Genomic DNA, 13,124 nt, shown 5'->3' on the forward strand with positions numbered 1-13,124 from the left:
AAAGCGTGAAAGCACATCGAGCTGAGTGACAGCCTTGAGCGAAGTATTCGCTGCCAGTTATGAGAGCGCAAACATGGCACCTGCTTCTACAGATGAAAGAGGTGACGGCGAACGAAACAGGGTCAGACGGAGAGCGAGAAAGAAAGGACACGAACCCCTCGCGGCTTTCCGATAGCAAGGGGTGGGTTCGGTGCCTTGTTCTCTTTCGCAGTTTGATCGATGCGCCCGGCGTACAAGTTCTCTCTGGTGGCGCCAACCACAACCTCGTGGCATGACGCTCTGTGATCAGCGAAGCGGCAGCGCTTGGGCTGCTGGTCGGTTTTTCGTCGAGCTCTTTTGCGCCTCTGTATACGTGTCGACGATGCTTTCCGCGGTTCTCGTCTTTTCTCGCGCTGTAGCGAATGAAGGACACCGATTGGCCGTGGCCCGAACCTTTCAGCGCGTCACTCTTCGATGTATGTACACACGCGGGCCTCGCCTCACAGCTCCTTTTGTTGAGCTCTGTGGTAGACATCAACGAAAGGAAATATCTCAGTCTATTCGCACTGCGTACAAGCGTTGCGTGCAGTGAAAACGTTAGGGAAATCGAAATACAGATACGCGTGAACTGTAGCGATGGAACTTGATTAAGCGAAAGTAAGTCAATAATGTCGACGGCTGAGCGTTGCATTGATGCGACCAATGTCGGGCTATTTGTACGGTGCGCAAGACGTGTGGAGGCTAATGGATAGTGCGTGCAAGTCCTAGAAATAAAGCTATTACGAATATCGGAAGGAACTCCTCGTCACTTTCAGGTTATGGCTTTACGTGGACGAAAGTATTTGAGTATTTGAGGTGTTAATGTTATGGTTAATAAAACAAGAAAGATTACAGATAATACCCCTGAAGTCTATGAAGCGCTATTTACTATAGAGGCAGACTTTCCCGGTAATTTGTATCTCTTTGAATAGTACGTAGATTGGTAGTTGCCCAGACAGATGGGCAAGCTCCCCAGAGGGTAAGATTATTGTGGAACGCTTGGCAATTGCGCTTGATACAAAGCCTGTAACGCAAAATCAACACGACATAAGCTGCACTGTATGTATCAATGTGTAGTGCATAGAAAGTAATTTGATTTATAAGTTTTTTCAATAACTTCCCTTCAGGAGACAGTCAGTCTTCCTTTAGCCTCTTTGTGCGCATTGAGAAAGCATCGTTTATAACTGTTTAAAATAATGTGAGATGAAAATAAAATTAGCTCATAATGACGATTGTGAAAGCAGTCTAAAAAAAGAAATGAGGTTGTTTTCGTCTTGTTTTCATGTCAAGTTCCTGTCTCTTTTTTTCTTTTTGGTCAATATCTTGCCTTCTTCTCCAGTTTATATTCTCTAACGAATACAATTCCAGATTCGCTCCTTACGACTCTCATCCCAGGCTTGCTACTTGCCTCAAAAATATTTTATTGTCTGCCGTGTCATCAAAAAAGTATATAATGAAAAGTAATATACAATAGTCGCGACATATGTTGAGTGCCGTCCATTTTGGCCAGGGCAGAATTCGTTCCGCAAATACGCACGATGACGGTTATTGCAGATAAACCCGGACCAGTAACGCCTGTAATTGTGGTACTTTCAGAACCACGAGAAATTTATGTGATCGATTTCCTTAACGTTTTACGGGAATCCGACATACCACTTCGATTGCCGCCTCGCTATGCAGGAGTGGGAACTACCATTAAGGTAATCCTGCATGATAAGTAAATATAATAGGCAATATGCCGAGCGAGGAAAAAAAAGGAGATGGCCCCAAGAGTAAGCCAGGCTTGAAAGGGGGAACCGCGTGGGAATAATAAGCAAAAGACAGATGAAACAAATCGCTCTGAAGAGGAAAGCAGTCGTGATGGAAATTTATACGGCCATCGTTGCGGTTGCATGGAAAGAGATAGTGAAATGCAGTCGCAGAAAGCTGCACGCTACGCGTCATTTCGCTAGTGCTTTGTTGAAAAGGAAAGTGTATTTGAGAAAATTACGCACAAAGTGCGTCACAGAATGCTAATGAAACGTGTGCAGGATGTAACAGAACAGCGCAACAGTGTCATTAAATACAGCACTGAGGGTAAGGTACTTCATGCAGGTAACTCTTCTTCACCTTTCTATACTAATCAATCAACATATAATAGAGAGTCTCTGCCCTCTTTTAGTTCATTGTAATACATCGATGTGATACTTCGTTTCAACTTACGCAACTTTTGTGTATCCCTAAAACTCTTACCTCTCTACTAGTGCCTTTCTCATCTCGAATTGCTTTACATCTTGTGTTATTCAATTACACTTTTATTACATCCTGTGTTAGTGCTTTCTGCTTCCGCAGCACCTTCAGTCATGGCGTTCACAATTGTGTACGCGAATTTCTAAGGTGCGTCACACGCTGTGTGTTTGCTCAACTGGCCTGAAACTTGGTGTGCAGATTTCTGCAGGTTTGTTGAGTAGACAAATATTAATCATTATTTTAACTTTGCTGCATATTGCTGTAGATAATGACTTTTCGAAAGACACTACGATGTTTCACGACCGTTTGACGTGCCGCGTTCCAGGACGCACGTGAAAAGTATTTTTTTCTGCGCTCGCAATAAAGACAACAACAACAAAAAAAAACTCCGCATGCATTTCGGGTCAAATAGTTTATTCCTTTCATGCAATTACTGAACCTTACTGGTGGCATAGTAGTAAGATATTTAGTTGCACACTAATTAACTCCAAATAGTGAAACTCACACAAAATAGCACATTTAACGCAACCCAACTCAACCTAATATAACCTAACCTAACCTAACCTAACCTAATCACACTCCTAAAGCTACAACTCTTGAAAACTAACCAAACCACACACCCCTCACTACAACCTTCAAACTTCATTTTATTTTTCGGAATGTGATGCTGAGTGCCTGAGAATTATGAGACGAGAATTTAACGCGTTGTTGGCACTTCATCTCAATTCGTCACTGACGGGGCTATACGGAAGCTAGAATTTTCGTTCACACAGTCTTGACGGCACGCACGGTATTCCCACACTCATTTAGGCGCACCAAAATTTATTAAATCGTGAGAGAGTCTATGCGAAGCGTTTCCTTGATGGCAATAGAATGCACGTGTTAGTATGACTCACTTTTACTGGAATAGTTACGCCAGCTTTCGACAAGCGGAATTGCGATAATAAGAGCGCCGAGGGGAGTGGAGTGCTCAGGCACCTCCACTTTGCAGCCGTGCTAACTGGGCATCTCCAGCAGTCTTGATAGATACGCGCGTACAGGTTTCATTACCCTCGACGTCGAGTGGTACGCGCGCACGCCGAATAATCATGAAGGCTATGAGTGTCAGGGTTCAGGGTTTCATTTAATGCTTAGCGAGAAAGTGTCTTTGACGAGTAATGCAACGAAAGGGGCTAATTAGTTCACTATAACTTGTTTCATGTTAGGTTGGCGATGCGCTTAGACGTTACGAAGGACAGATTACCAAGAACACAGGACACAGTGCAAGTATACGCTCGTTCTCTATTAACACTGTGTGCCATGTTCTCTGTAATCTGTCATTCGTGTAATCTGTCTCCTTAATCACCAAGCCTTCATTAAGCTTTCATCAATGATGTCGAGACGTTTAGCTCGTGTTGTTTGAAATTTGAGATATTGGAGGTTACGATCATGCACCGCTAAGGCTCCAAACGAATTGCAGTGATATGTCCTGCTTAGATGCTCAAACAGAGAGATGCAAGTAGACAAGCCCGCACTAAACTCAGTGGAGAGAAATGAGTGGAATGCTTGTTACCAAGCACCAGTAAACTAGAGACCTGTTGTACATGCTGCTTATTTGGCTAATTTGTTACTCACGAAGGACATTCTTGAAAGAGAGAGAAATATTTTAATGAAGTGCTGGAGATGTTGGTCTAGTGAGTCTCAAATTTCCCTTAAGGTCCTATGCTTGCATGTCCAGAAATAATGAGAAAAAAAGACTATCGTGTCGGTCACGAGTGACTTACCGATGACCCTGAGGTACATGGAACCGATGGCTGTATTGCCTCGGCGGTTGCTGACCGCACACTCGTACCAGCCTTGGTCACTTTGGGTCACGTGAACGATGTGCAAAGTCCCGTTATCACTGGCCAGGATTCTGGATGAAGGCCGCAGCTTCTCATTATCTGAAAAATTGAAGACGATATATTATAAGAAAGAATACACAATGCGAGTAGTTCATATGTTTTCAGTACAAAAACAGAACAATATGTCAGCTATATAAGAAGATTTTTGCTCACCGACAAGTTGGCACGATTTGCTACACCTACGGAAGGCACACTTGGTTTTCTATTTTACTCTTCCCAAGTTTTATTACCTGTATTTGTAAAATTTATCAAAACCATTGCAGAGTTGCACTTTATATTACTTACTGATTGCAACTTAAAACATTACAAAACCGGCATTTTTAATATTACTATTTTGTAAAGTTTTCCCACAGAATCACGCCAGTCCTGAAGCTATTGCTTGTGAAATTTAAAATTCGAACGAATAGAAATATTCACAGGCAACATCCTACAAAGCCAATCTGAGCCATTTTGCGCTGAAACCAAATTTAGGTATTCTTTAGGCTGGTTTGATTGCACAAAAGAGTGCCTCTTAGGAGCCCTGCGGTCAGGCGCGGGTCAATTCAATACTAATCCTTAGTTTGAAAAAGAATGATGTAGTTTTTTTTTTCAGATCTTGCGTATGAATATAATATTCGATTTTCTGTGAAACGTGTCACTCAGCGGCCAGTCAGTGAAAATTCTTTTTTTTATAAACAGTTTGGGCTGTTGATATGTTCAATACATTAAGGCCGAAATGATAATTTCCGGACTCGTGGTAACTGCAGTACTACGTTGCAACGGCCGGCTGGGCCTCGATTAGGGCCAAGGTGCACCGCATAAAGTGCGGATTTATGCATAATACACTCTCGTCTACCTCATGGATTCCTTTGCACAAGGTCGAGGTCACGTCTATTGCAGCATAACGGGCTAGTCTGGTAATTAATATTGACGTGGTTTCCGCAGAAGCGCAGGTTGCTAGGCGTGTGTGCCCAGCAACTGGAAATGAATGCCTCTAGCAAAATCAATAGCGCAGGTAATCTATGCTGTGAGGAATCTCGCAATTGCCGCTTCGCGTGGCGTTTCATAGTAATAGATCGTACATACGCCACATTATTTGCCTCACTGCACAAATGTCTGTCGCTAGAAACCTCCACGAATACGAAAGGTAACAAAAAGTGCCACACAAAGGTTCTCGAAATGCTAAAGGTCCATTGTTTGGCAGGTCAGTTAAACAAAAATAAAAAATGTTGGTAATGTGCGTTTACCAACAAGCAAAACAACGTAGGCGCCTGCCTTCGAAAGGACTGCGATCCTTCTGCATGGCTCTCACGTGTTTCACGTATTTGTTGTCTCAATGATAGTTCGCTTTACAAACTGGCAAATGCTCGTATTTACCGACGACAATTATCACAACGAAAATTTACAGCTGTAGCTGAGCTTGCTATGTGGTCCAGGGCACAAAACTGTTTTGTAAACACCTCTAGCAACAATGCACTCTAGGGAAGCTTATGATTGCGTCACTTCTTTACTTCCGGTTGCCGCCGTGGCAACCAACAGTATTAACGCTGATTACCGACAGTTAACTTAGTTACCGGTCAGCGACATCACCTTCAAAAACACAGTGTAGATTTTCAACATAGCCGCGGTTGTTAACCGGACCTACGCCCAACACATAAAAATAGTATCTCCTTGAAGACCCAGTATAGGGCACCTCGATGCCAGCGTTCCATCGTACACGCCATTGTCCACTCTGTTTCTGTATTGGTCAATGAGCGGATCTGCCATATTGTGGGTTGTTGCCTGATAGCGGGTCACACACTGGGCGCTGTCACTACTCTGTACTAAGAAATGTTAGCATCGAACCCCCATGTCTCCAAAATTGTACCGCGCCACCTCTGGACCCTGGAGTGCACTCAATCGCGCACCTTTCTTCCAGACGACCTGCGATATGGGGTATCCGGAAGAAGCACACTGCACGCGCACGTCGGCACCGCTGACGTGCGTTGCGTTGTCCATGCGGTGCACGAACGGCGGCCCGTACACGGACAGGCGCGCCGTGTGCTCGGCTGAGGCGAGCTCGTTCTCGGCGCGGCACGTGTACACCCCACCGTGCTCTGTGGCCACGGCCGACACGTTGACAAAGCTGGTGACCACGCCGGAGGCATCCACGAAGTCGCCGATGCGTAGGCCTGCCCGGTCGGCCAGCAGGCGGCCATAGCGGAACCACGAGATCTGCGGCAGCGGATTGCCCGTCACGGAGCACTTCAGCGACACGGCCAGGCCGGGCTTGAGCAGCTGGTCCTGGAAGGCCTCCAGGAAGTCGGGTGGGTTCTCTGCACCGACCGGAAGAGGAGCCGGTCGACGTCGGAAATGAGAAAACCGTGCCTTCGGGACTTATTCAGAGAGCAGCAAGACGCTAGAACGCGCCGGCACAGGGACGCCACACACGAGTAAGGAGGAACACGTACTGCATACAAACAGATAAGAGTGAAGGAAGAGTAACGTATCCGGCACTTCTATCTGTGTCTGCCTTGCATTGCAGCGATACAGCTGGGCATAGCTGGAGTAGGAATAGTAGAGAAAGCCTCGCCTTACTGCTAAGACGGAGGGCTGAAGAAAGCTGGTTGCAGGAGCAGGGCGTTTTTTTGTTTTTCCGGCAATGAATTCGTCGTGTTGCTCCTTGTTAGTGCTAGCGTTATCTCGGCGCCACGGTTTCTCTAGCGGCAATTGCGCCACGTGAACGATGTGAAAACTGGAACGTTCTTTGCCATAGCGACTCGGGAAACTAGTACTTTCGCCATTTATCTATGTATTTCTGTCGGACTGCTTCTGTTGAGCACGTCTACTAGCGTTTCCTTAGCTGCCCTTTGCAAGATCAGACTCCTACTGAACAAGTAATTGATGAAGCGCCTATTTTTCACGCCTGAAACGGGACTAACTTTTTGCTACCTGTTTTTTTTTATCTTTTGTGCTGCTTTGCGAAGAACAAATTGGCTAGATACGAACGAGCAGCGAACGATTGGACCTTGTAGCTATGTTTCTACCCCAACTCAGAACGCTGGAAAAAAAAAAGAAGCTGAGAAGCGTAATTTGGTTCTTAAATAACGATCGTTGCTTGAGGTGATAAGAAGTAAGAATAGTGTACTGATATGTAGACTTTAGCTTGTTGCTGTAGAAATAGCACTAAGGTGAAAGCAGGAAAGGTTAGATAAAATTATACAACTAGCAAGCTGTTAATGCGGCAGAAGTTTGCCCAGTTGTATACGCGTGCCTTGAGATCTACACTAACATCACTCTTGTTCTCCATGCCCCAAGGAGGTAAAAATAACATAAATATATTGTTAACTACACTGAAGATAAAATGATCAATACAGCGAGATCAATCTGATGATATCTTAGGAAAGTTATTCTTAAGGTGCTTGCTTCCAAACGAAATAGTAGTGTATTCCGCCAAAGTACGCTTTCGCCCCCCATTTGATTGTATGCCATACCGTGTCTTCAGAGATAGAGAAATAGTGGCCAGTTTATTGTTCAGTTTCTTTATTTTCCTGCATAACATACGCAAGAGTTTTACTTTATGCTTAACGTTTCAACTGTTTTAGGATAATGCGAACGTTCTTCAAACTTTAGAGGTCATTATATAAGCACCTCAAGTTGACGTATAAACGTTAAAATAGGCTCTTTTCTAATCAAAACGCTATAGTCAAACGTATACTGGTAAGAGCATAATGGGCAAGTGTATACAACTAAATTGCCAGTTTCACAGGCAAGCGAAAATATCTCATTTCGGGTTCACCAAGGATTTGTTCTATTTGGCATATCGCTACCCACCGGAGTGATTTTCTTTAGCCCCATTAACTAACAGTAGCATCGCTTCAGAGCTTGCTGCTGGGCAAGTTGGTTCCTACTGAATAAATCGAAGAGTGGAAAGGTGTGCACGTTCAAACTTATAAACATACGTGAAAGGAAGCTAATACAAAGAATCCTCCACTACCAACTGAATATTAGTAGATACGAAGCGGCTTATGACGGGGGCTGTGTCCGTCCCTCTCTCGATCCTTCCCGTGGCATCCACCCCCTAGTACGCATGCGCGTCCCGTTCTCCTCTTTCTTTTCCTACGCTCTCCTTCCCTTATGCCTAGTGCAGAGCGGCAAAGCAGAACCTCATCTGGTTAACTTCCCTTCTTTCCCACTTCCTGCTTTCTCTCACTCTCTCTACTCTATAAAGCGGCGTGCACGATTGGTGGTGCGACAGCTGCGTATTCCGCTGGGGGCGCCATGGTAGTACCACGGTATAAAATGACGGAGCGCGTGCCTCATTCTCTCCTGCGACGTCGCGATGAGAGCCAGCGTCAATGTCACGGCCAGTGTCAGAGCTAGCACCAGCACGAGCTCCCAATAAAGTACCCTGTCTCCCGCTCAAGCGAACCTATTCGCCACTGTTTGGCATCCACACATGGTTCCCTTTGACGGGAGACGGTGTAATGTTTTTTTTTTCAGAATACGCGTCTTTCGTATACGTTTGCAAGCGTGAGTTCACACTAATTACAGGGATGCTGCGATAAAAGCTGTAGAAAGCCGTTCACAGCAACGTTTCTTTACACCATGGTAATCTGGGACGTAATTTTCACCCCATGACTGAATGTAGGAACAGCACAACCTAGAAGTAGTTACGTCGTAACTACGGAAGCGAAAAAAAAAAAACAAGGACAGAAAAGAGCACCGGCTTTCAACAAATATTTAATATCGGAGTGGTGTACATACATAGGCGAAAAAAAAGGAGAAAATTGGGCATGCGTAGAAGGGTGCAGGAACAACAACTGCGATCCTGGACCCTTCTACGCATGCCCAATTTTCTCCTTTTTTTCACCTATATATGCACACCACTCCAATATTAAATATTTGTTGAAAGTCAGCGCTCTTTTCTGTCCTTGTTTTTTTTTCGCTTCCGTAGTTACGAAGTAACTACTTCTAGGTTGCCTACATTCAGTTATGTCCTACCAAGTTGCCCAAGTTTCCACGCTTCATAACTTCACCTCATGAGATGTGCTGTACAACACTGGCACATTTGTTTTCTAAATTTTTGTTGTCTGAAACTCAACGGACCTCGCTGCATATAAGAGGGAGCGAGAGAGAATTCGCCAGCGTATCTACGTGCTTCTCTGCCAAAGGCCGTTGAAATACGATAGTCTGCTGTTTGGAGAGAGAGAGAATAAAACGCTTATTTGACGTTCTGCGCGAGAAAATTGGCGAGTAGGTGCTGCGTGGAATATGGTCGCAGTCCAACAGTAATTTGAAGAAGCAAAGTTTTTCTAGAACGCAAATTCACTGGTAGGTGGCAGCACCATGTAGTTTTAGTGAAGCGTAGGAAACACCCGTTTTTTCGGTCATAGTGTCACGTTGCCAGCACCACGCAGTAAGCTCTACGGCATTCATAATTACTTATGTATTTCAGAAATAAAGTAACACGCTACCTGATGATCACCTACTGATGTTGCGCCAAAATATACGTAATATTTATTTTTCGATTGACCATGTCGGCACGTATGAACGCACAAACCAGATAAAAATGGCTGGTCACTTAAGAAAGGCTCAAACTTTCGCCATTCTCCTGAATCGTGAAACAGACAAAAAAGCAGAAAAGACACACACACAGGCAGATACACCAAAATTTTGGCGTCGAAGTATCCCAAGAATGACTATCGTCTTTAAAAGAAATATAGGAAAAGTTGCGAGAATAATTAGACCACGTCCAGTTTGCTACTCTACTCGTGGGGAGAGGGGAGTAAAAGAGAAGGAAAGATACACACATTGCACACCACATACATTGTGTGTTGGTTTCACAGGTGGTGCTCAGTAATGTCGTCAAACAATGCAGGAGCACTCGTGTGTCTCGCTGCGCTGATGTTCTCTGAGACCATGCTTCCAAGATCTTTCCTACGGCCACACATGGAGACTGATTAATGCACATGGCAGAGTCCCGCATACAAAGTTTTGCTTTTCCCAACTATCTTGAGCTCATATACGCTTGCACTCAATCTGAAATTATTGAGGCGTTCGGACAAGCACCCATCATTAAGATCTCATACAATCGGCGCATGGCCTACAACGTCGTCTCAAGTGTTTTCAGCGTTAGAAAAGCTAAATATAAACCCTTTTTCGCCGGAATCAAACGAAATTTATGCTACTTCTACTCCCTGGATTAAGAAAAAATAGCACAGCAAGAAAGCCATACAGAAATGGAATCGATCAGTTAGTTTATTTTTATAATCATTGTTTTTTCGGATGCCACAACCGATTCTTTTCAATGTGATAAGTAACCCCCTCCTCTCCGTCTTCCCATCTAGTGATGTCGACGTCTCTTGTTTAAAATGCTTCATAACGTTTCCAAACTAGAGACGACAGAAAGTATAAGCAACAGGCAGTTTTACCATATTCATCTGCATCAGAATAAAATAAAAAATGTATAAGAATAAAGAACGAGAAAACGCGCACCGTCATCAGACGCGACGTGAGCTGTCGTGTGTAGCAAGGCAGGCTAGGCAGCTCGCGGGAGCGAATTGGGGAGCGATATAAAGCGACGCCTACAGGCATTTCCCTAAAGGGGAACACAAAGACACTTCTTCCCTCACTTCCTTGCTTGCCACCGTCACACATTCTTTTCCTTTCCCCGGGAAAACATTGATCAGGACGCAGCGCGTGGAGCAGCCTTAGCACAGAGGAAAAGTAAGAAATGATAGACTTAGCCCCGGAAGACAGTTTATTTTAACGGGAAGAATTCCCGTTCTTGTAATCTTTTTTGACTCCCATTTACTTCGACGTGAGCTCGCGAGGAGTTAGTGCCGCGATGAGCAACCTGTCGAAGAAAGTTGGTATAAAAATGGAAGTTCTTGCTATCAACAGCGCATTTTCTTCTATTGATTTTCTAGTTTTCCGCAAGGAGTACTTATACATGTTTTACTTTTACGCGACTTCATTTCTGACGCAGGCTCGAAGCGTTTTCGGAGGCCTAAGCCTGCTATTCGCGATTTTGCGTTTGTTGATCTTGTTTCATCTTTTCTTACTGATCTCAGTTGTTTACGTCTAAAGAGAATGCTTAGCAAAAAAAAAATGAAGAAGATGCGCCGGTGATATACTTCGCGACGCTCCTCCATCGTCTTGACAACAATGCAAATGACGGCTCTTTTAAAGTGGATTTGGGAATATAGGGACCAGTACGCAACTACGCGATGCCACGTTAGCGCCGTGCGAGAAAAAGAAAGCATGGTACACATAACGCGCCCCAAATAAAAAAAAAAGATACACGCTAATGAAAACACCCTAAAGAAAATGATGAAGTAAGGAGACGAATTGCGGCAGAATGTATATAACAACTCTACGATAAATTGTTGAAGGACGAACGTTGATACGCAAGGCTTTGCTGGTGTTCTTGCACGCGCTACCACGAAGGTGAATACAGTGGCGTGATTAAACGCGTACCGACCTGCATAGCTGGTGCCTCGAATAAGTACAAAAGCTACTTGGAGCGGACGCGGGTGCCCTACACTGCGCATGCTCCAACACGTTCGGCCGCGCTCGATATTCAACCCAGCTCTTCCGTTATGCTTGCCTCGTTTACTTGCTTGATGCTGAAAGCATTGCTTTGAGGCTCCCCCCGCCCCCTGCGTGTGACTGCTGCTTCAAGAACGCCGCCATTCAACAACTTTTAGGATGTGTTCCAATACTCACCATAGATGGCTAAATAGAGAGCTAAATGGACGGTGGCCATCCTAAGTCTCATTCCGATTCTCACGTAGCCGGGAAAATATACAGCTCCGAGAAGACCGCATCGTAGACAAATACGATGCAGGCTACTTTGCTGTCTAAACAAGATGGCGGCTCAGCGATTCACTCAGATAAATCGGATCTCACCGGAATAGTCGTCTGCATACAAGCGGACGCTTCTCCAAACGCTCAATGTGAGTAACGTTTAAAATTTTAGACTTTAATACGAAATAAGGCACAAAACACAACTGTTACGTTTATTTTGGCTTTTTCTTCTCGACGCGAGATGGCACCTCGTCGCGTGAAAGCCGTCCAGACGTGTTCCAATTTTCAGACAGCATGGGCTCGGTGCTGTCTTCTAAGCAGTCTACATAGACTATTTACGTGCTGTCTAAGAATTGAAACGCAGCCTTGCTGTCGCAGTACCACTGAATACCTGCCGTGATGACATCGCTCTGCGGATGCAGCCATGGTGCTCAGGTTTAGGCGTGTAATATACGGACCCTTGAAGGGGATGTACGCCAGTAATGCTGCTCGAGAAAGCAGCAGTCTTTCCTGAAAGCAGTGTGGTGCATCGTGTTTAGAGTAGGAAGCGAATGTATTTTTTCGCGTGGTGCATGATCACTTGGTGGGTGTGTACAGTTAATTAGTGATTCCTTTCTCGGTCTACAAAACAACGTACACTTACAGAGTATGTTTTCATTGTATGAGTGTGACTTTATAAAATATTCAGTCTGTGATACTCTCGTATTCACGAAAGGAGTTGAACGAATCCAGTCACGAACATGCGAAGGTGTGGAAACAAGGTAAACACTTTGGTAAATGATGGAGTATGATTACTAGATAAAACGTCCAAATATAACAAATAAGAGAGCGAGGACCACGTGTCGTTCATCGTAACGCAAGTGAGGGCCTAGGAAGTGAAACACGCTTCCTACAGGTGCAATCGATTTCGGCGTACATTCAATACGGACAATTAGGATGAGCGAAAAAATGGCAGTGTTCGGACCGAATAGTGGCTTTGTTGGAACCTCATACAAATCGGCATAAAAAATACAGCAAAATAACAAAAAAAGGAAGCAGTTAAAGTGGAAAGCTTTCCTTGACACGTTTATTCCCGATAGAAAGGCTCCGAGGTTCACTCGAATTGTGTACAAAAGGGACAGGAAGTGACCATTCCCACACAGCCGTAGTTCTTTCGTACGGAACATCTATATCTACGTCACCAAGTGAAGAGGGAAAAGGAAATAAAGAAGCCGTGGGGTTGTG

General features: G+C 44.6%; 1 protein-coding gene across 3 annotated transcripts in view; it reads right to left on the bottom strand.

The window, feature by feature from the left end:
* Positions 1 to 13,124, bottom strand: part of LOC142774965 (cell adhesion molecule Dscam1-like) — a 492,538-nt gene that overhangs the window by 99,622 nt on the left and 379,792 nt on the right. For all 3 annotated transcript variants that reach the window (XR_012886599.1, XM_075876112.1, XM_075876103.1), the window contains exons 7-8: positions 6,017 to 6,424; positions 4,011 to 4,169 (exon numbers count right to left, since the gene is read on the bottom strand). Coding sequence is in view for 2 of the 3 variants with exons in the window: in XM_075876112.1 (XP_075732227.1) it covers positions 4,011 to 4,169; positions 6,017 to 6,424 (567 nt within the window). In the remaining variant the exon portion in view is untranslated. The remainder of the gene's footprint in view (positions 1 to 4,010; positions 4,170 to 6,016; positions 6,425 to 13,124) is intronic.

Source organism: Rhipicephalus microplus, chromosome 2 (genome assembly GCF_043290135.1).
Source record: "Rhipicephalus microplus isolate Deutch F79 chromosome 2, USDA_Rmic, whole genome shotgun sequence".
Lineage (NCBI taxonomy): Eukaryota > Metazoa > Arthropoda > Arachnida > Ixodida > Ixodidae > Rhipicephalus > Rhipicephalus microplus.